The following is a 21,796-nucleotide window of genomic DNA, read 5'->3' as shown; positions in this document are numbered from 1 at the left end:
TAACTTAGGAAACATTTACTGCGTCGGGTAGCAACCCTATAACCAACAAATGAACTCCTTGTGTTCAGGTATATTAAGGTGTTCAAACTGGAAGTGACCTAAAAAGTTTCGCATCCGAGTGTTAGCTGGGGCATATTGCTCACATAATGCCATTCTGGGACGAGCAACTGTTCACTCTCACTTTGGTAGCCAAGCTCCGGGCCATTACGCCCCAGATGTGGCATGAAAATCGTGGATGATGGATTTTTGTGTCAAAAATAATTCTCTTCGGTCGCAGTTCTTCACTTTGATTGAGGTCTGGGTGTGAAGTGTTTGGAAATAGTATGGGTGAAGATGGAAGTGTGAGCAAGCAATTTTATAGGCAAATTAAACTCGAGAATCCTTATAATACGGCCTCTGCTTTCTACGTGTTTCAGGGGGCCGAGTCGAGAGAGGTGTACTTCCCTGAGGCTCCGTGGTACGACTATTACCCTGTGAGTATAATAATTTACACCATGTAACAAAGGGCAGAAAGAATTTGAGAAAAAATGTCATTATCTTTTTTTTTTTTTTTTTTTTTTGGGGGGGGGCCTCTCCGTTGGCGATTTGTTTTCATTTGATGGCACCAGATCACTTCCGCAACTTAGACACTAAGTGTGGATATGCATGAAATTCAATGAGTCTTAGCAAAGTGATAGAAATGAGTATCCTTGGTTAGCCTACTTGTCAACTCAACCGTCCACTTAGACTACATTCTGCCATCAATAGAGCTGAAGGGAGCTGGGAATTCATTAGGTAACAGTAGGCACGCAACACTAGCACTGACCAGTTTACATCTGTGTCTGTCCAGGGCCGGAGTATACAGAAGGTTGGTGAGAAGGTTAAGGTGGCAGCCCCTCTCTCTTACCTGCCGCTGTACGTGAGAGGCGGAGGGGTTGTGGCCACGCAGAGGATCAGAAGTAACACCATGCTGGCCAGGTGAGCGAGATTTAGTGAGAGAGGTGAGTAGGTGAGAGGGATGAGAGGGGCAAGTTGGCTGAGTGGGTTAGGAAGTGAAGAAAGTAACGGGGAGTATGACAAGACGGTGTAGGAGAGGTGGGGTGAGTAGGGGGTGGGGTGAGAGACGTGAGAGGAGTGTATAAAGCTGATTTAACGAGAGGAGGGAAAGCGTGGATAAAGGGAGTGGCGGAACATTGCTTGGTGTGCGATTGATATGAGTGAAATGAGGGGGGTGAGTGGAAATGAATGGAGTGAGATGAAATGGACATCTGAAGTAAGAATGGTGAGAGGCAGGGATATTTAACAAGAGGGATGAAGTTGAGTGATAAGAGTGAAATTAATGGAAAGGTAGGACTGGGTAAGAGAGGGAGAGAGAGAGAGAGAGAGAGAGAGAGAGAGAGAGAGAGAGAAATCGAGATATAGCAAGAGAGAGCGAGAGAGAGAAATCGAGATAAAATGAGAGAGAGAGAGAGAGAGAGAGAGAGAGAGAGAGAGAGAGAGAGAAATCGAGATATAGCAAGAGAGAGCGAGAGAGAGAAATAGAGATAAAATGAGAGAGAGAGAGAGAGAGAGAGAGAGAGAGAGAGAGAGAGAGAGCAAGAGACGTAGAGTGTGCAAGATAGATAGTAGATAGATAGACAGAAGGAGAGAGAGAGAGAGAGAGAGAGAGAGAGAGAAATCGAGGTAAAGCAAGAGACGTAGAGTGTGCAAGATAGATAGAAGATAGATAGATAGAGAGAGAGAGAGAGAGAGAGAGAGAGAGAGAGAGAGAGAGAGAGAGAAATCAAGGTAAAGCAAGAGACGTAGAGTGTGCAAGATAGATAGAAGATAGATAGATAGAGAGAGAGAGAGAGAGAGAGAGAGAGAGAGAGAGAGAGGAAAATTATTCTTAAGTGTTAACAGCTGTGTAAATACATAATTATACACTAAAACAACCCACCATTTAACCTCTTCAACCCGAGCACGTTATTCATATTTTTTTGTGCTAATACCTTATTATTTTATTCATCTTTAGAGAACATCAGTAGGATACGTTACCTGTTTCAAGGAATGATGGAAAAGACTCTCTCTCTCTCTCTCTCTCTCTCTCTCTCTCTCTCTCTCTCTCTCAATACATCCCTCTTCATCTTATCCCTTCTTTTTTCATTCCTGCTCCTCACCCTCCCTGCATACACTCTCCCCCTAACCCCAGTCCATCTGTGTCTACCCACAGAACAGAGCCGCTGGGACTAATCATAGCGCCGGACTGGGAGGGCAAGGCTACTGGCATGCTGTACTGGGATGAGGGGGAAAGTATTGGTAAGTAATTGTCTTCTTACCGCTCTGCCTTTTCTTTTATGTCTGTGACTTAAAAAATGCCTGCTAATCAGAGTGTGCAGGGATGGCTCCAACGTTTCCCTAAGCTTTAACAAATATATTGTTATGCCTACGTATAAAAAGTATTCAGAAGTAGCTAAAAATATACCGATAACTGAAAAAAAAAAAAATCCTGATTTCTCCATCTTCTTCTTCACTTGTCTTCTTCGTTTTAAACCCCTGCGGCTGTAATATGGCAAAGCCGATCATTATTATTATTATTGTTTTTTTCCACAGTGAGGTTTCATTTTCCTCATGGTCGGAAGTATGGCAGATATGGCCCGAAAAAGTAATGGGCCGAGAACAGGTCAATTTTATAATTTTGGTCAAATTTACACGAAACTTTGTGGAATGGTAAAGGGTGAGCAAAGGGTGAAGAGATTCAATCTTGATATCAATAGATTAAAGTTTAGCTTTCGGCTCTTTCACCACAAAAAATTTGTTATTCATATCGGATTAAATTTGTGCGATTTAGGATCAGCTAAAGATCAATTACTCACTTTTTAGAACGGTAGGTCACAGGACAAGAGCAGTTTAAGAAACTTATATCCAGTTTGGACCGAATCTACTGGAAAAGTTAATTGTCAAGCAATGATGAAATATTTCAAATTTAAGAACAATTAGTCAAAGGCCAAGGTCATAGAGCTAGATAAAAGGTACGGTCATCGACATATCGCAAGGCATGGGTGCTTCGTTCTCTCAGTGCTCCTTGTTATCTTCAAAAGATTTTCTCTTTCATGTCAAGAGACACTTTCCAAATGGCAGCGAGTTAGGCAGAACCTTCATTAATCCCTTCACTACTATGACACTTTAAGTTGAATAACTACGGAGCTTCCTTACACAAACTTTAAATTATCAGTAAAACTAGTATAAAATCATTATATAAAATCATCATTAAACTGAATGCAGCAAGTGGAGCAGGAAGAGTGTGAACACTATAAGTTGCGGGGTCAGTTCCTGTACACCTGAAGCATCAAAAGGACGAAACGAAGAGAGGATGTGGAAGGGGAAAGAAAAAACAGAAGTCGTGATACAGATAGAGAAAATGAAACTGATTACCTATGAGTTGCAACTGTATGTGATGATCGTATGTGTTTTAAAGCCTGGTCGTATGTTTGATATAATCAACATTTAAAACTTGAAAAACATCAGACAGCGTTAACAATCAGTGTAAAGTCCTTTGTTACAATTCACCTAGATGTTTATAATTTGTTGTCTGTCATACCTTTGTTTCTCATAATAAACTACGAGCCACAAAATCAGTTAATGTGATGATGGCTCCAAAACAAATTGGCCTTCATCTTGAACAGCTGAACACTGTCTGCAGCACAAACATCTCCATCCAGAGAGTTCCAAATGCGTACTATGTTAGGAAGGAAGCACCTCTGAAACTGTCTGGTGCGACACATAATCAGCTGGAAGAATAGCAGATATGCGGATGATGACAGACTTGTGGTCCTCGAAGGCTTAAACTGCTGAGGTAGCCGGCAATGCATAGGGTGAGCAACATTGGACTGGATCTTGTACCGCATGCACAAACTGCTTACAGCATGACGATGTTCAAGCTTACACATCATTTCACCACCGCACAGAAGCACTGCAGTGCGAAAGATCTTATTGATCAGACGAAGGTGCGACTCTGCAGATGATGCCCACACCAGTGCACAGTACTCAAGGAGTGGGAGGATGAAACAACGAAAGCAATTATAAGACACAAAAGCATCAAGGAAGACCTTGTATGCTTTCCTAAGTACAGTATTTCGAGCTTATGAGTTGCAGAAGATACCAAATAACGGATTTGGCCCTCAGTGTTCTAGGCACTCTGCTAGAACTGATCCATCCAGAAGCTGAGGACTGTGGGGCCGGAATCGAATTCAAGAACGAGAAACTGTAGTTTTGTCTTCGATGGGTTGATATTCATGTCTCTCTTTTTGTACCACTGCAAGATGAGTCAAGTCTCCACTGATGGAGTGGCAGACATATGGACGTGACTGAGCAGATGGGATGGTAGCAACCAATGTGGCATCTTCAACGTAACAATACATCTCGTTTTTAGTAAGCTGAAGCAGATCGTTGGGGCGGATGATAGAGTAATGGTCCAAGAACGTTACCTTCAAGTACGCTTGAATAAACATCATAACCGATGCTATAACACCCATTCACCCACACACACACCACAGAGCCAGCCAGGAGACAGGACGTGAGTGCTGGTCAATCCCCAAGTCCTGTCCTCCCCACTTACTGTTTCTTAACCAGCCCATACCCCACTGACCGGGCTAATGTATGGCCCGGCCTGCACTATAGGTGCAGGGAATCTTTAAACAAAACGAACGAACGAACCCATCCACCACACACACCACAAAGCCAGTCAGGAGACAGGATGTGTGTGCTGGGCAATCCCCAGGTCCTGTTCTCCCCACTTACTGTTTTTTAACCAGCCCATAACCCACTGACGGGGCTAATGTATGGCCCGGCCTGCACTATAGGTGCAGGGAATCTTTGAACGAACGAACCCATCCACGCAAACATAAGGCTTACGGACCTTCAAAAACTTCAGCAGTATGGACAGAAATGAGTCACCAATGCCGATGCTGTGTAGTTTCCATGGCAAAACTTCATGGTTCACACAATCAGAAAAAAGAAATCCAGTTGAACTAACTTGGCCTTAGAACCAGAGTTAAGGGCAGGCTGCAGGACGTGGGAAATCATAAGCAATTTACCCGTAGTGTTAAGATTCATCTGATATGCAACCTGATTAGAAGAAAGCAGACCAGAACATTCCAGAAACATTGATAGACGAGAAGAGACAAGACGCTCGAGAACCTTTGACAGAATGGGCGTAATGGAGGTAGGCCGATAATTTGCAGCATACGGTGAAGATGAACCTTCGGAATGGCAGTCATGTTAGCAACTCGACAACAAGAAGGAAACTATCCAGAGCGCACGAGAATCTTGAATACTGCACTCAGTCTGGAAGGTCATTCAGCAGCCTCTCAACTTCCTTAGATCAGAGCAGTCTTATGGAACAATGGATCAGCTCTCTGGCAATGTAGAATGACTGAGCTTGGAGTCAAAATAAAACATCAAAAAAATTAATAAGCCTTACCTTTATTTGGTCACCCACAAGCAGGCCTCCAGAGTCAAGCAGAGGAGGCAGGGATGGAGACACCCCGAAGATAGCTGACTTCAGAATGGACCACTATCTGTGTGGTTCAGAAGCGTTCAACAATGTTTCGGATGTAGGGATGTCAGGGCACTAAAAACCATCGGAACAATGTCAAGGAAGTAAAGGGATATGTAATTTCACTTCTACATTTTTTTTTTTTTACTCTAGCATATGCCATTATGGTGCAGCATAAGTGCCCACACAAAAGTTTCATGACAGTGGTATAACCATTAACCAACCATGTAGCACACAAAAACGTGCAAAAAAAAAAAAAAAAAAGATACAGGGATGAGATTACTCGTTATTTTACCGCCTCAACTTTATTTCAGTGGTTTTTGGCGCACTACTATCCCTACGTCTTCATACTTTTCATAGTGTTTCTCTACTTATTAATATTAAAATTGATCTCCTCATTGGGATCACTGTGTATGTCTCTCTATGTAGCCTAGCTCTCTCATTAGTGTGTATCTCACATTATTACAGATCCGGTTGACACAAAAGAATTTTTCATAGCAGACATCACCTATGACAATGTAAGTACTCAGCTACAAGGCTTTTGTATTCTATCCAAAACCTTGTGATTTTGTTAGAGAAATCATAAGACGAGTGAAAAAAAAAAAAAAAAAATCAGCTACAAACACATCAGCTGTATACATTTTATTACAGTCAACTCCAGACGATGTGTTTGTAAGGAACTGATAGCAGTCTAGGGTTACAAATTATTACAAGTTATTCCATTCTTTGGTACACACTTCATTCAAAGAGCTTCCTCAACCTGATGTCAAACAATTTTGTTCAGTTGAATATAAATTTAGTACTGAAAGGTCATGCGAAAAATAGTAATCCCAAAGACGTACTGAAACAGAAATATTATCAATACTCTGATGGCAAAAACCACTTCACTTACACAGTAATACAATTGTAGAATTTACCAGTAAATCCAGAAACATTTGGATTATCATTAGCTACTACTATGGCTTATTGATTTTATTAATGTTAACTCCAGTTCCTAGCAAGGTTAAATTTGTCCAAACTTATAACAGCAAAATATCAGGTGTCTGAAGCATGTACGGAGATAGTAACCCTTCAGTATGCGAGAGCTTCCCTAGACTAAAGGAAGCTGTCTGTAGAAAACATGAAATGGAATATATACCATGGTACTGAAGTTTAATGAACACTTTCTAACCCATTCGCTACGAGAGGTCTTCGCAAGTTAAATAATGGTCCTGCGGTAGACATAAATGAAAAGCGGGTCACCGCAGTAAAAGAATTACTTACCGGTATGAGTCATTGTTTACTCCTTTTGTTATGAGTCATTGTTTATTCCTTTTGTGATAATGAACCAACAGTCCACTTATTAAAAGACAAACACAGGCAAATGTTCTTCTCTGCAGTAACATCAGTCGAAAAGAGAACTGTCATGTTCACGAACCACTCACAACCAATATGAAGCAGGAAGTCAAAGACTTTTCTTCTCCTCTCACCGATTCTCTTCAGTTTGTTATTTCTCAGAGGCGTTGCATCTCTTTCTACCATCGCTGTTGCACTAGTAATTGCTAGTATGAACCCTCTGCCTGTATTCCTCTCCCCTTATAGCGGGCACACCACTTAATCTAGTTACATGCACCACTTTTCTAACCCAAGGGTACATAGGTACTCTCGGTCTTTCGTGTACGCAACTGGTAACTCTGTCATTGTTTTCCTTAGTCTGTCTTTCCCTCTTCTTATGACAGCTGGCTTTTAAACGCATTCGATCCAGGCACCTAGAAATGAAAAAAAAAAAAAAAAAAAAGAAAAAGAAAAAGAAAAGAAAAGAAGAAAAGGATCTAATTAACATATTTATTTTCCAGCATTCTTTGGAAAGGACATTCTCTGGGTGGGGCAAATGTTACCGGGTTCCCACCTTTATTTCCTTCATTCATGTTAAAAAAAAAAAAAAAAGTTTGGGTCTGGAATATGCTCTAAGTAAACTGAAGATCACATTTCCTCTTTGGAAAGTGGACAGCAGTGACTGAAACAGTAGTAAACTTATACTAATGTAGAATACCTGTGTATAAATAGGGAGGAAGTTCAAAATATGAGTGTATGACTTTTCATTCGAGGAACCATGCCTGTGAAAATTGTCTGAACTACATTGTGGTGTGTTTAAGGAGGCTTTTAAGCACCGCCACTTCAAAGATATATTTGCCACATTACACCTCAGTATTCTGGTATCGACAAAGACTGCATAAGTAGTATACGTGTACCACATGCAGAAATACAGTGGTTTGAAGTAAGTACCAGGAACCCTCTTCAGCTGACAACAGTATGTCAGCTCTGTCATAAGGAAGAGGTGCCAGCAAGACCCTTAAGTTGACAATAATGTAACCAGCTGTCTTTCTGGCCAGGAGGAGGTGACGTGGAGTGTGAGAGAGGGAGAGGGATGGAAGGGTGTGGCTGGGCTGGTGATGTCTGATGTGAGGGTGTTCAACGTCACATCACGACCTTCACATATTACACTCGACTCCAAAAGATGGACCCATGGCGATTGGCATTATGACGCTTCTACTCAGGTAAGGTCCGGGCGGGACAATTTATAAAAATGTTTGGAGGAACTGGGAAAGGAAAAATAAGTGTGTGGTGGGGGGGTGCGTGTGTGTGGGTATATGAGGACGAGAGAGAGAGGGGGGGGGGGAGATGACTGAGATAGACAGGAGAAAAAGGATAAGTAAGATGTGAAGAATGTGGCAAAAACCCATTACCAAAGAGAGTTAGTTATAGGATGAATAAATAAGAAAACGCAAACAAAAAGAATAAAAAAAGTTACACAGTGAAAGAAGGAACAGCTAAAAATAAGACATAGAGTTGAGTAAAAGGGAAGGGGCTAAGAGACAATAAAAAAGGAGGTTAAGCAGATCTAAAAACAATCAGTGTTTTGGAAATAAGAATCATCAAAAAAGAAAAATGCTCGCCTCCATTCTAAATCTTGTACAGTAATAAAGCAGACTACTAAGGAATGTAAAAATAAAAGTAAATTTTTATAAGTTTCATCTTTCATCGATAAAGGATGAGAGAGTTATCTTGAACAAAAAAAAATGAGTAGGTTTTAAAGAGCTTCAGAAAAAAATACTATCAGTTTAATTATCCATGCCAGAGTTGCATCCAGATACTGGTATATTCATTCAGGTGTCTGTTTTCATTTCCCTTCATTCTACTCCTTCTCACATTCATCAGATTATTCAGTCATTTCTTCATCCAGTAATCTACTCAACCATTTCACTTCCTCTGTCCATCCATTCAATCCATCATTCAGCAGATAATCCATCCACTTCTTCCATTCATCAACTCAGTCATCCATCTAGCCACACGCTGTCCCCTTTACCCAGCTCTGCCTCTACCTCAACAGACCCTGGAGCTGTTCGACCTGTCCATTCCAGTCAACTCAGACTTCATCCTATCCTGGGGACATCAACTGGAGTATAATATTCCTTGTCCAATCTCCTATGCTGGTGAGTGGATTGTTTGTTAGGTTTTTTTTTTTTTTTTTTTTTATGAATGTTTCGATGGGCTGGTTGATGGATTAGAAATGAATGGGTTGGTGAGCTGAAAATTTTAAATATCAGTTGCCGTATGAATAACTGGCTACATTAATTCATGGATGGGAAAGTGGATGTTTTAGTTGAGGGATGAGGGAAAAAATTAATAGACATGTGGATGGGAGAGTGAAAAGACTGATCGTTGATGATAAGGAGTGAATAGTTTGATTAGATGAAGGTAGAATGTGTTTAAGGAAATGCCTTGAATGAAAGATTATTTGATGGATGAGTGATCGGATGATTTGGCTGATGGGTGAAGAGGTGGATGAACTGGATGATGAATAATAGAATGGTAATTTTGGTTTTTGGATTACATAGATGTATTGGTTCATGAACTGAGTGAAAGGATTGGCTGATGGATGGAGAAATGGAATGTTATGTCCCATCTTCACAAGCCTCTGCAGATGGCTAAAAGTTGTGGAGGAATTATATAACTTTCCCAGGAAATAAAAATGGGATCAAACACTTCATACATTATTAGTTAAGCTGTTGTCAAGGTAAGCAGTGTTGACTGGCGGTACTGTACATTGAATTAAAAGTGAAGTAATTGTGCTGTAGAGATTCATGAATAATATCTAACTCCTTCACCATGAGAGGTTCACCCTAAGCTAAGTAACCTCGTGTGGTGGTGTCGACGTCATTGTCATACCAACGATTATTCCAGAATGAGTGAGGTTTCCTTATGGTACTGTAGGCTATCTACTTATAGGCTAAAAACAAGGCCCGTCTTCTCTCGAACGTGTTCAGTGGGCTAGAGGACACATTCGAATAGAACTCGTCCTGTGCCGTAACCGTGTTCGAAACCGAAAAAACAACCCATCCCACAACTGGGATGATTGTTTTGACATTTGGTGGTTCCAAACATCTCTTGGTGGTGTCACGACAGTTTTGTTTGTTTGTTTTTCTACTTTAAAGTTTATAAAAACATTTTACATGCTTAAATTGATAACCTGAGAAACGTGGCTTTAGATACCTGGCACAGGTACTTGGAGAGTAAATGTCATGCTAGTTAACCTTGAAATAAAATTGTGAGGTATAGCAACGACCGCTGGTAAGATAGAAACATTAGTAAAACAAAAGAGTTTCCCTTTGGGAAATGTTAAAAGACGTCACACGACTTAATGGGCTGTAATATCCCTACCCAAACTCGAACATACTCTTACGTGTCCCATGGTGCCCGATGATAAAAAATGATGGAGAAAGAATATTATACATCCCGATTCTTTAGATGAAATACCATCACTTACAATGTATTATCTTTTAGCAGGAAATTATCATTATAACAGGGAAAAATATATTTAGGGAACTTTAGAAAGATACTTAAACCTGGACTAAAAGTACAATGGAGGAGAAAGCTTACGTTTACGCTATTTGACTGCTCGATGGTTATGAACCCGTCACGTCCCGAGGTTTTCCGCACCTCCGACATCCCCCAGTCCCGAGGTATTTTCGAATGTTTTTTTTTGGCTAAAACCTTTGCTTTTGGTGAGAAACATCGAAAATTCATAGAGAAATCGCTCACCTGAGGTTTAAAGTACCCAATCCAGGTAGGAGTTCCTCCTTACCTGACTGGGTTTTCTAACATGCTGGCACCAAAGAAAACGAGTTCTATGGGAGGGTAACTATTTTATCCACTCATAAACGGTATTTATTTATTTACTTGGTACGAATGTATATGTAGTATGAGAGTATATTGGTTTTCAAGCAGTAATAAAGGCATTCTAAGCATTGTTTCACTCACTAACTAATCACCATACCTGACCTTTTTTTGCCACATTACCTGATCATTATTTCTGGCTGTTTCTTCTTCTAATGCTATGTAAACATTGTCCTCCACATTGTCACTGATTGGGGAATCACTCTGGCCTTGAATATCTTTACTAGCCAGGTCACTGGTAACAGGTCCTTTGCCAAGACAATGGTGCGAGGAGGGGAGGGGGAGGTTATGCAGTGTAAGGCATTGTCCCTGCTTGGCATCTTGTAGAGGAATAGAGGAAGGTGTCCCGTGTATACATACGAAAAATCTCGCGCGAAAATTGAAAATTGTGCAAATTAGGGACCTTGCAATTGCACGACGTACTGGTACGTCGCCGGGACTGGCAAATGCAAATCGTTGCAACGTACCCATACGTCGACGGGACGGGGCGGGTTAAGGCAGAGAGTCGACTTGTGCTGTCCCGGTTCTTCTCCTAGAGTGATCAACACCCACGATAGTCGTTTTATATCAAGGTCTTCAGTTAAACTGCTGGGTAAACAGAGACAAGGGGGAAACAAAATGTGTCCACCAGTCTCACCAGTGAGAGTATCTAACTTGGATTCTTCCATTTGTTACTTGGATGTGTTAACCAGTGCACCACCGGCTTCCTTGGGATTACCTTATTGTCAATCGACTGCGCAGGGTTCAAGAATCTAGGTGGAAATTAAAATGCAGTATAGTCTCACAGAGGACAGCCCAACACCTCCAGAAGGAGCCTACGGAGGGGCAAATAGAGCGCGACCTGACTCCGGGCGACAGGGACATAAGTCCTCCCGGGCCGTGTGCCCCTGTGACCCGGAATTCACCCGCCGCCACCATAGCAGGAAAGAGAGACTACCTTCTGGGCGAGCCGACCACCGACAACAACTGGGTGGGGCTATTACTCTAGCTCCAGTCAGCACCCCTGAGATGGCCTGCAGCCACTCTGGAGGTAATAAGGAGACGGCCTGTAGCCGCTTCTGCCTTCATCAGGAGATGGCTAGAAGCCGCTCGGAAGGTGCCCTTAAAGAGGCGGCCTGTAGCCGCTCGACCCTCCTAGAGAAGATGGCTGGTAGCCACTCTGGAGGTAATAAGGAGATGACCGGTAGCCACTCCCGCCTTCATCAGGAGACGGCCGGTAGCCGCTCTGAAGGTGCCCTAACAGAGACGGCCTGTAGTTACTCGACCCTCCTGCAGGAGACGGCCAGTAGCCACTCCGGAGGTAACCAGGAGACGGCCAATAGCCATTCCGAAGGTGCCCTCGAGTTGGCCTGTAGCCGCTCCCTTCCCCATGCCACGGCGAGTAGCCGGACCTTTGCGATGGCCGGTAGCAGCGCCCCTACAAGGCCGCGGCCAGTAGCTGGGCCCTACAGCAGGAGACGGCCAGTAGCCACTCCTCCCTCAGGTGCTGACTCCCCTACACGAGACTACGACCCAAAGGGAGGCCCCAGCCTGGAGGACTACTGGAGTGGCCCCGTGACCACCACCAGGCTCTTCTCACTACAGCCAGTCCCTGAGAGGCCTCATCTAACGGATCCTGACGGAGGCCGATGCTGCAGCCCACTCCTGATGGCGTCCCTGACCACCGCAGACTGCAGCCCATGGGACATCCAGACTGCCCCCAGGACACCCGGGCAGGACATCCCTACACCCCGACATCGGAGAACCTCGTCCTCCATCAGGCGCCTGAGCGAGAGATTCAGGCAGCTGTTTGGCCCCAGTCCAGAGGCCAGACTCCTACCCCGAGCCGAGAGAGTACAAGACCCTTCACCACCAGCAGCCCCGGACGAGAGAGGATGCCCCTACGAGTGATCCCGTGGCCCCTGAATACAGAAGCCCCCGGCGGAACTCAGCCCCGTCAGTAGTAGGCTGAGTTGTTCCTGCAGCCCTTGTACCTGACCGCCACTACGTCCAGTCCTGAAAGTGAGTGACAGTGAAAGCACAGTGAAAGTGATACAGTGAAGCAAGGGCAGAACAGTGAATTATCAGAATACAGGAAGTCAGAAATAAAAGCGTCAATGTTAGAGTAAAAGAAAGGTGGAGTAGATTAAGTAACATTGAGACAGTGAATATAGCCGGGCAGTGGAATAAGTGTCTGTCTGAGTGAACACGCTACCATCTTAGTGATATAGCCTCAAACCGAGATCATACAGAGGCTCCAGTGCAATAACAATAATTAGTGACACGACGGACCAACAAGTTAGACTGCCAACAGTGAAAACATTGCCACGACCCTAGTGAACAGAATTCCACCCGATAGATAAAACCTGGACTTCCTCTAAGTGATAGTATTTGGTCTCACTGCCCTAGGACTCCTGATCGTAGTGCTATTCACTTTACCTGATCTTGTCCCGAGTAGTATCCTGCGTGATACTAACACCCACAGTCTAGGCCTAAGGTTTATATTTGTCCAGTATAATTACTCTTGTGACATCTACCTGTTCCACTTGTAGAATTTAGGAATACACGTGTAAGGTTGTTGCCTTGAGTTTTTGTGTCCTGCCCCTCTCTTATTTGTCTAAGCTCCGGTCTAGAAAGGGAACCCAGCTACACACTATGTGTTAGAGGGACGGGATGCCGACCCTAAAACACCTAGCATTACAGAAATGTTCTGCACCCTCTACACTCTTTTTCCCTGCAGCCATTACTACCACCACTGGACAACAGAACGAACAACCGGAGGACAAAACGGTCAGTATAGCTAAGCTAATCATGACGATGAATGTTCTACTTAAACATGTTCCTTTAATAATAAATATAACGAAGTTACATTCATCATACTGAGGAATTGTCAGTAGAGAGAGACACCATCAAGGAGCAATTACACTATCTAGCTATCTATAGCTAGTCTCCTTAATCCTGTAAGGGGTGGACAAAATCGAACTGTCTCCATATCACCCTGTCCTTTGCAATTTCGCTACCCTCCACACAACTTACACTCCCTCTCTCATATACCTCTCCACTCCATCACTCCATCTCATCTTCGATCTCCTTCTCCCTCTCCCCCCTCCACCTCACTCACATATACTCTCCTAGTTAGTCTCTCACTCTCCAGCCTCTCCACATGGACAAATCACCTCATTGCATTTCTCATAACGCTTTCTATCACATTCACATCCAAACCACAATTCTCCATCACTTCCTCATTTATCAGTCTCTCTCTCCATGTACTTCCACATGCTCCTCTCAAATAACTCATTTCCACTGCTCTCACTCTTGTTTTGTGTCCTTCCAATAAGGTCCAGGCTTTGCTTCCATACGTTAGAGTGGGGATCACAGTACTGTTATGTAGCGACTTTCAACTTCCATGTTCACTTCCCTATTTATTATCATTGCTTTCAGTAAACCAGCAACCTTTCTTCCTTGCTGTACCTTTTCAAGCACTCCATCCTCCAAACTTCCATCCTAACTCATCACACTACCCAAGTACTTAAATACACGCATATTTTCCGTTTCCTCACTGTCCAGCTTCATTGTGCATTCATTGACTTCATTTCTCTCGAAGACCAGAACTTTACTCCTCCGAACATTCACATTTAGATTCCATCTCTTACATACTCTCTCAGACTTTCATCTTCGGGTAACAACACAGTATCATCTGCAGACAACAGAACAGGAAACATCCAAATGCTGCCCTCTCTCATTAGGACTGCTCCAGCATCCACTGCCTTCCTTGTACCTCTTTTGTAACTCCATTCATATACAAATTAAACAACCATCTAGAGAAGACACATCCTTATTTCAGTCCAATATTCAGACATTTGCGAATATTTTCAAGTCGAAGTCTCATGGACGTTGCTTCACAAACAAACTAGCAATCAGTTCTCGAGCATTTGAAAGATTTATTTTTGCAAGGACTAGGTAAAGAAGACAGCTTGATCTTCCTATGCCTCATGTTCATCCCGCAGAAACAATTAGTTGCTACAAGAGAAAAATTAGAAGTGTTGTACCTTGCGAGGTTTCTTATTCTTATGACTTGATTTGGTTGCTGAAAGCATGTGGGAGAGAAATTCGAGAGGCGGAGGGATTGAATGGTAGCAAAGTTAATAGTGGTAGAGTTAATACTGGCAAAACAAAGGTCATTGTTAGCAGATTTGAAGGCAGATATATCATGGAACAGGTATGCGGCCTTTTATATGTGTAGGGAGGGAGTTGTAAGGATTTTTTTTTTTTCTGTGTACAACTTGTAGTTTTAAAAATTACAGTGCTGTTCGAGGTTTACCACAGGATGTGAGAAATTTTCTGTTGGTGTGAAGGGATTTTTGGGATGATAACAGAATGAAGTGTTGCTTGGGGTGACAGCAGTCTGAAATGCGTGGAGAAGTTGTTACCTGAGGGGTATGTTGAGTGCCTGATTGCAGATGAAACAACATTTAGTAGAAGTGGATGGAAGAAGTTTAGAGAATTGTTACCTCTCTTTTCTATGAACTGACTCTCTTTCGTGGTAACGGTACTGACTACACAGCATATGTGGGAAGTGTTATGCTGTATGGCAGTGAGCCTTATCCAGTGAGAGAAGATAAGAGCACATTGGAACGCATAGAACAGATAATACTGATATCGAACAGTAGAGCGTCACTGAACGAGAGAACTGTGAGTAGTGTGTGTGGAGAGAGAGAGTGAGAGAGAGAGAGAGAGAGAGAGAGAGAGAGAGAGAGAGTGTATTGCATGAGGGATTTGGCATAACAGATAGAATGGGATGAGAAAGGAGGTCTGAATGTTGTTGTTGTTGTTGTTGTTGATGATGATGATGATGATGATGATGATGATGATGATGATGATAATGATGATGATGGGAACCGGTAGATTAAGATGGTTTGGACACGCTGAGAGGAAGAGAGAGGGTGACTGGTTGAAGAGTGTCACAGGTATGAATGGAAAGGAAGAATGCTCAGAGGTAGACCGGGGAAGACGTGGAATGAATAAGGTGACCAGAGTTATTGGAGGTAAAAGCGGGACATTGTCACGTGTGTGTGTGTGTGTATATATATAGATAGATAGATAGATAAATCAATAGATAGATAGACATAGAGTGGCATGTGAGTGACAGCGACTGCTGCTGTGCAACAAATCACCCTGAGCCTGCAAATCAAACACTAACGTAGTCACTGTCTCAAACGAACTCCAATATACTGTACGATACAGCGAATGGGCCGACCAATGTTACTAGTTGGTATTACAGATTTTATATTGACAATTCGGTATTTCATTTGGTTTGGAATATGCATATTTTACTAATTCATCATAATTTCATAAAAGAATGTCATATTATATCTAATGTAACAGCAGTTTTCTAAAAGCGGAACATTTAAGATACTTTGCTAAAAAAGCGGGACAATTTAGTCACAATTAAAAAAGCGGGACAGATGCCAAAAAAAAAAGCGGGACTCTGGTCACCTTAGGAATGAACTATGTGGAAACCTCCGGGATGGGGCACTGAGTAGGGAATGGCTTAAGCCCCAAGCTCATGGATAACTGTCATTATGTGAAAATATCTACACATGCGTAGTCGATGGTCTCTGACACACCTCCTGATATCCAACTACTGACCGCAGCACCTCACTAATTCGAAAACCTAAAACTAAATATAAAGAAGATAGGAAACCTTCCCTATAATCTGCTATATAAAAGCGTGATGTGATGATTGATCCGTCCATCGTGGTGAACAGCACTATCAGTATTGGCTTGAATTCAGGTATTGACATTGTTGGTACCGGTATTCTTATTTTAGTTTAATAGACTAAGCATGAGTGAACGGTCTTACTGCAGTAATCCTCTTCTTTATGTTTTTCATATGAATGTATGCTATCCATCTATTTATTGCCAGATGTCTTAATCCCGTAAGGGGTGGCCACAAACAAATCACCTCCACGTCACCCTGTCCCCCGCCATTTCACTGCCCTGCTCCTAGCTCACACCACCCACTGTCATATATACCTCTCCACTCCATCCCTCCATCTCATCCTTGGCCTCCCCCTTCCCCTCCCCCCATCCACCTCACTCACATACACTCTCCTCGTCAGCCTCTTACTCTCCATTCTCTCCACACGGCCAAACCACCTCAGTGTGTTTCTCCTAATGCTTCCTGGCACATCCACATTCAAACCACAACGCTCTTTCACTTCCTCATTTGTCAGACTGTATCTCCATGTGACTCCACGTGCTCCTCTCAAATAACTCAATTCCATTGCTCACACTCTTGACTTCTGTCACTCCAAAAAGGTCCAAGCTACACTTCCTTACGTCAGAGTTGGTATCACAGTACTGTCATGTAGTAACTTTTTCGCTTCCATGCTCATTTACCTGTTTCTTATCACAGCTTTCAAGGAACCAGCAAACATTTCCTCCTTGTTGTACCCTTTAAAGTACTTCACCCTCTAAACTTCCATCCTTACTCATCACGCTACCCAAGTACTTGAACGCACTCAGATTTTCCATTTCCTCCTCATACAACCTCACTACATTCACTGACTTCACTTCTCTCGAAGACCATAACTGTAATCTTCCCTACATTCACCTTTAGATTCCGTTTCTTACATACTCTCCCGGACTCATCCACCAAGCCTTGCAGATCCTCTTCGTCTTCACTTAACAACACAATATCATCTGCGAACAACAGTACAGGGAGTTTCCAATCACTGTAATGTACTCTTTCATTAGGGCCACTCCAACATCCACCGCCCTACCTTGTATCTCTTTTAAATCCCATCCATATACAGAATGAACAGCCATGGAGCCATGACACATCCCTGTTTCAGGCCAGCATTCAGATATATATCATCCTTCTGTTTTACAAAGATAGGACGAGGTGATTTTATATCTATCTGTCTGTCTGTCTATACCTGCATATCTATCTGTTCATCTATCTGTCTATCTATCTATCTATATACTGTATATATACTGGTAGTGGCCTTCAAGGATAAGGATGAGGAGTGTGCAGAGTCGATCGGCCAGGCCACCTCAACCCCCACCTCTTCTTACACACTTTTAACCTACAGTCTCAGGGTAGAGACGAGCCTGCTAGTGTGCTACCCTTCACTGGTGAGCAGGCTGAGTCCTAGTAGGACCAGACTATATAGGGCCTATTAGCAATAGTCAGACTAAAAGGATTCCCCTCACCAGAGCTATAAGCCAGCCAAGAGAGGGTATGTAGGCTGTTTCCTCCCAAACAAAACCATGTTTGGGAGAGGCCAGTGCCCTGCGGTGGACTCTTGCAGGCTAATCTGCCTGTCTGTCTGTCTGTTTATACTGACATTGTTTCTTCTTCTTCTTCTTCTTCTTCCTCTTCTTCCTCCTCCTCCTCCTCCTCCTCCTCCTCCTCCTCCTCATCATCATCATCATCTTTTCTTTTTCTTCGTCTTCTCCATTTTCTGTCCATCTATCTATCTATAATGACATCTTCTTCATCCTCTTTTCCTTCTCCATAACAATCGCCCAAGGAAGTGATGACTTGTTTTCTTAAGTTTCGAATAAAACTCCTTGGCTCTGGCAACCTTCCACTCAGTAGGAGATCCGAGACGGCAATACTCGTTCCTCTTTCTGATGTGTTTCCCATAACTTGCCTACCCTCCAAACTTAATTTGTGGTGTTGAAGAAATAAATGAAAGCTAATCTTGCGAAAATATAAGCAAGATTCGTCCTTACTGTTTTGGATTAATAACAATAAACAAATAGTAAGTAATATCTGGCACGTTTCCAGTCGCGCCTAAGTGGACTTACCAAAGACGTCTGCGTTACTGCTGGTCACTGTATGAGTGGGAGTATAACCCTTCTGAACGTCCTCACGCTTGCTTTTTTTTTTTTTTTTTTTTTTTTTTTTTGGTACCAACATTCGTCTTGAGTTCTCTTCATTGTCTCTCTTGCTTTTGACCACCACCCTTTCCGCCTTCCTTCATGAGACTGCCCTTTGTTAAATGTTGATTTTCAGTCAGTAAAAATGACAATTTATTTCTTTTTTACTTGGTCTAAAATTGCCTTATCTCCATCTTGAATGTCAAGTTGCAAAAATATATGAACACCAAATTATGATGGTAATCAGAAAGACGTGCCATGGAAATGGTGTGGAACCATAGTACTGTCTTTTTCCTCCACTGAACCACGTGAAATTCCTGCAAAAGGACGAAAGTCTAGGACAGGTTAAGGTAAAAGAATATGATTGTTCCCCAGTAATTTCACCTTTTCACTGAATTCAGTGCATACTTTCTTGTAATTTATTCTCTCCGACAAGCAGAGTATGATTTCACCCCTTTTTGTTTGTTTAGTTGTTAGTTTGCAGGATTACTCGAAAACTAAGAGAGATTTGGACCAAATTTGGTGGGTAAATAGCCCGTGTCCCAGCCTCTCCCAGGGAACAATCAGTTAACTTTTGGGACCGATCCTGATCGGATTACAGATGCTGGATCTGGGAAACAATTTTTTCGAATCCCTAATCAGTGATGAGAAAACCTAACTCATTTTGAAGAGTGGTTTGGAAATTACGTTGCCCTTGTCTGAGAGTTGCGCTTCACTGAGTGTCCCTGTAGTTACTTCAGTGTTTGCCAACAGAACTCACGGCTTTGTTTTCCCACCTGAATGTCCTCATGCATAATGATTTAAATGTTGATAAGAAATACTTTTAAATGTTTACATTCGTGATTTGATGACACGTGGTTTGGACATGACTTTTAACTGCAGATTTTATTTTATGCAACATTTATCCCTCAGTATTGTTCATTTAGGATGTAAAACAAATATTATGCTCGCTTCTTTTCATTTTAACCCTGGAACCGATGAGCGATAGGCTGTGCGTTTCACATTCTTTCATACAGCTAAGCCTCGACTTTAATATATTGTGGCTTCTTCTCACGTAATGCGAGGTATACACGGTAATAACAATTATACAACGATTTTTTTTTTCTTTTAATACTGCTCTTCCCGGTGTGCAATAAAGGAAATATAGCTAGGCCATGGCAGTTGCCAGATACCACTTTCTGAGGGAAAGGTACTGGGAATCGGGTCATCACTTATTTGGGCGACTGTACATCAGTCAAAGCCACAGTTTATCACCATTTTAACTGTCATAATCGAGAGAATTGGTTTATTGCAGCTAATGCCAATTCATTTTTATTCAGCTGAAAATGAGTCATAGGAGCTTTATTATTACATACGAGTATTTTGATCAAGCGTGATTATAACTAACAGTAACACACGCGCACACAGAAGAAAAAAATACCAAACACCATAATATTCCCATACATGTACAGCCCCTCCCTGTATTATTCCTTTTATAAGACGATTAGATTTATATCTGTCGACTGCCCGAATGTCTTCTGTTAACTCTGTGTTTTCCTCTAGAATAAGACCTGCAGAAGTCACTTTAAATCCTGGTCTACAGTAGTTTTGCTGGATAAATAGAAAGAAGGGGCAAACCACTCTAATCGGCCTGTTAGGCTAATTGAACTTTGGTTCTGCCAAATGAATAGCTGCAAATGCTACCCACTGTGGCACCGGCTCCCTCCTAGGTAATATTTGGAATAGAGAATTTCTAAGGCTTGTGTAATGAGTTATTGGATGTGTGGCCTGTTTCTCCTCTTGCACTATGAAAACTTCTCGTACTCATGTGTTTAATTTTCCTTGTTTCTTGCTTTTGGATACACCACCCATTCATAATACTGGGAAATGACAGAGTATTTTTGTTGTTGCTGTTGTTGTTATGATTATGATTATTATCATTATTATTATTATTATTATATAACTCTTCCCCAGATCTACCACGCCACGACGAGGCGTCGGTGACGAAGGAGATATGTGAGGCCAGGAACTGTACTTGGGAAGATACTGCCAAGGTGAGAGAGAGAGAGAGAGAGAGAGAGAGAGAGAGAGAGAGAGACCACTAAACCCGCAACCCCTTGTTGTCATCTTGGTAGTTCCATCTCAACGACGCTCATTTGAATATTCCCAATCGACCATAAATTTTCTCACGATAAGTTGGCTTTGTCTCGCTTTGTTTTTTTGCTTTCTTTTATTCTCATGATTGTTTTGCTCTGTTTAATTCTCATGATTCTCTGCGTAATGTAGAAAGCGAGTGAAGGGGACGGGAGTGAGGGCGAAGCATTACCACAATGGTGAATTATTTACCACATGCTGAAGTCTTGTTTCCTTCCGTTGATTTCGCCGTCTATTCTTTCTTCGTCACACTTTCTTTTCCTCCATATCTCCTTCTCCTCTATCATCTTTCCGTTTATGAAGACTCCACCCGAAAGTAACTGGACTGACTCTCAGCCAGCAGATGGTAGATGATTGCGACGATCAACCACTCACTTGATGTGCTGCTGCAAATATTCATCATTCTTTTTCTGTGTCTGCCTTTCTGTATTCCTATTTCTCCCATTTTTCCTGTCACTTTTTTTTTCTACTCTTCAGTTGCAGATGGTTCTACACTGAGTGACAAGCATATTGATTTCCTGCAACCCAGGAATCGTTTATAACGCTGGGTGGTAACCATATAACCAAATAATGTGGTGATGTGGAGCCTACGATGGTGCCCTTGTTAAGTAGGTAGAGAGACGCAAATGCGGTGTCCATCGCTGAACCAAACCTCCACACTCTTCCCCACGTCTCACTCTGGTGAGGCGCTGTCCACCTAAAGGGAACATCGGTTCACTGCACGGGACAGCCCTGCAGGCTTGCTTGCAGCAGATCGGTCTTTTCGGCCAGACAGACCGGGGTTATTCAACAACAACAACTAGCTGCCATGAGGGATAGGAGCGATCGAAGTTAAAAAAAATATTAGGTATCTTTCCAAGGTGCAGTGTAGTTTTTTTTATGCTTGTAAAAGGGCTATAGGCATGTATATGATATTTGTAGAACTATATAAGCTGGCATATATTGCATTTATTGATCTTTGGTTTCATTTCGTTTTTAAAGGGTCCCAACATGCCTTGCATGCATCGACCTTGGTCACATAATGGCAGTTTTCCACGCTGCTTGATCTCTAGTAGTCTCTCT

At 42.5% G+C, this 21,796-nt stretch overlaps 1 protein-coding gene across 1 annotated transcript in view; it reads left to right on the top strand.

Annotated features, from left to right (window-relative positions):
* Window positions 1-21,796, top strand: part of LOC145401975 (maltase-glucoamylase-like) — a 261,779-nt gene that overhangs the window by 55,626 nt on the left and 184,357 nt on the right. The window contains exons 17-23 of the mRNA XM_080274078.1: window positions 417-473; window positions 830-957; window positions 2,192-2,277; window positions 5,984-6,033; window positions 7,888-8,052; window positions 8,886-8,988; window positions 20,555-20,634. Coding sequence (XP_080130204.1) covers window positions 417-473; window positions 830-957; window positions 2,192-2,277; window positions 5,984-6,033; window positions 7,888-8,052; window positions 8,886-8,988; window positions 20,555-20,634 — 669 coding nt within the window. The remainder of the gene's footprint in view (window positions 1-416; window positions 474-829; window positions 958-2,191; window positions 2,278-5,983; window positions 6,034-7,887; window positions 8,053-8,885; window positions 8,989-20,554; window positions 20,635-21,796) is intronic.

Source organism: Coenobita brevimanus, chromosome 57, assembly GCF_032717465.1.
Source record: "Coenobita brevimanus isolate Jiangsu-jjx chromosome 57, ASM3271746v2, whole genome shotgun sequence".
NCBI lineage: Eukaryota > Metazoa > Arthropoda > Malacostraca > Decapoda > Coenobitidae > Coenobita > Coenobita brevimanus.
The sequence above is the reverse complement of the archived record's forward strand: the minus strand, read 5'-3'. Positions and strand labels throughout refer to the sequence as shown.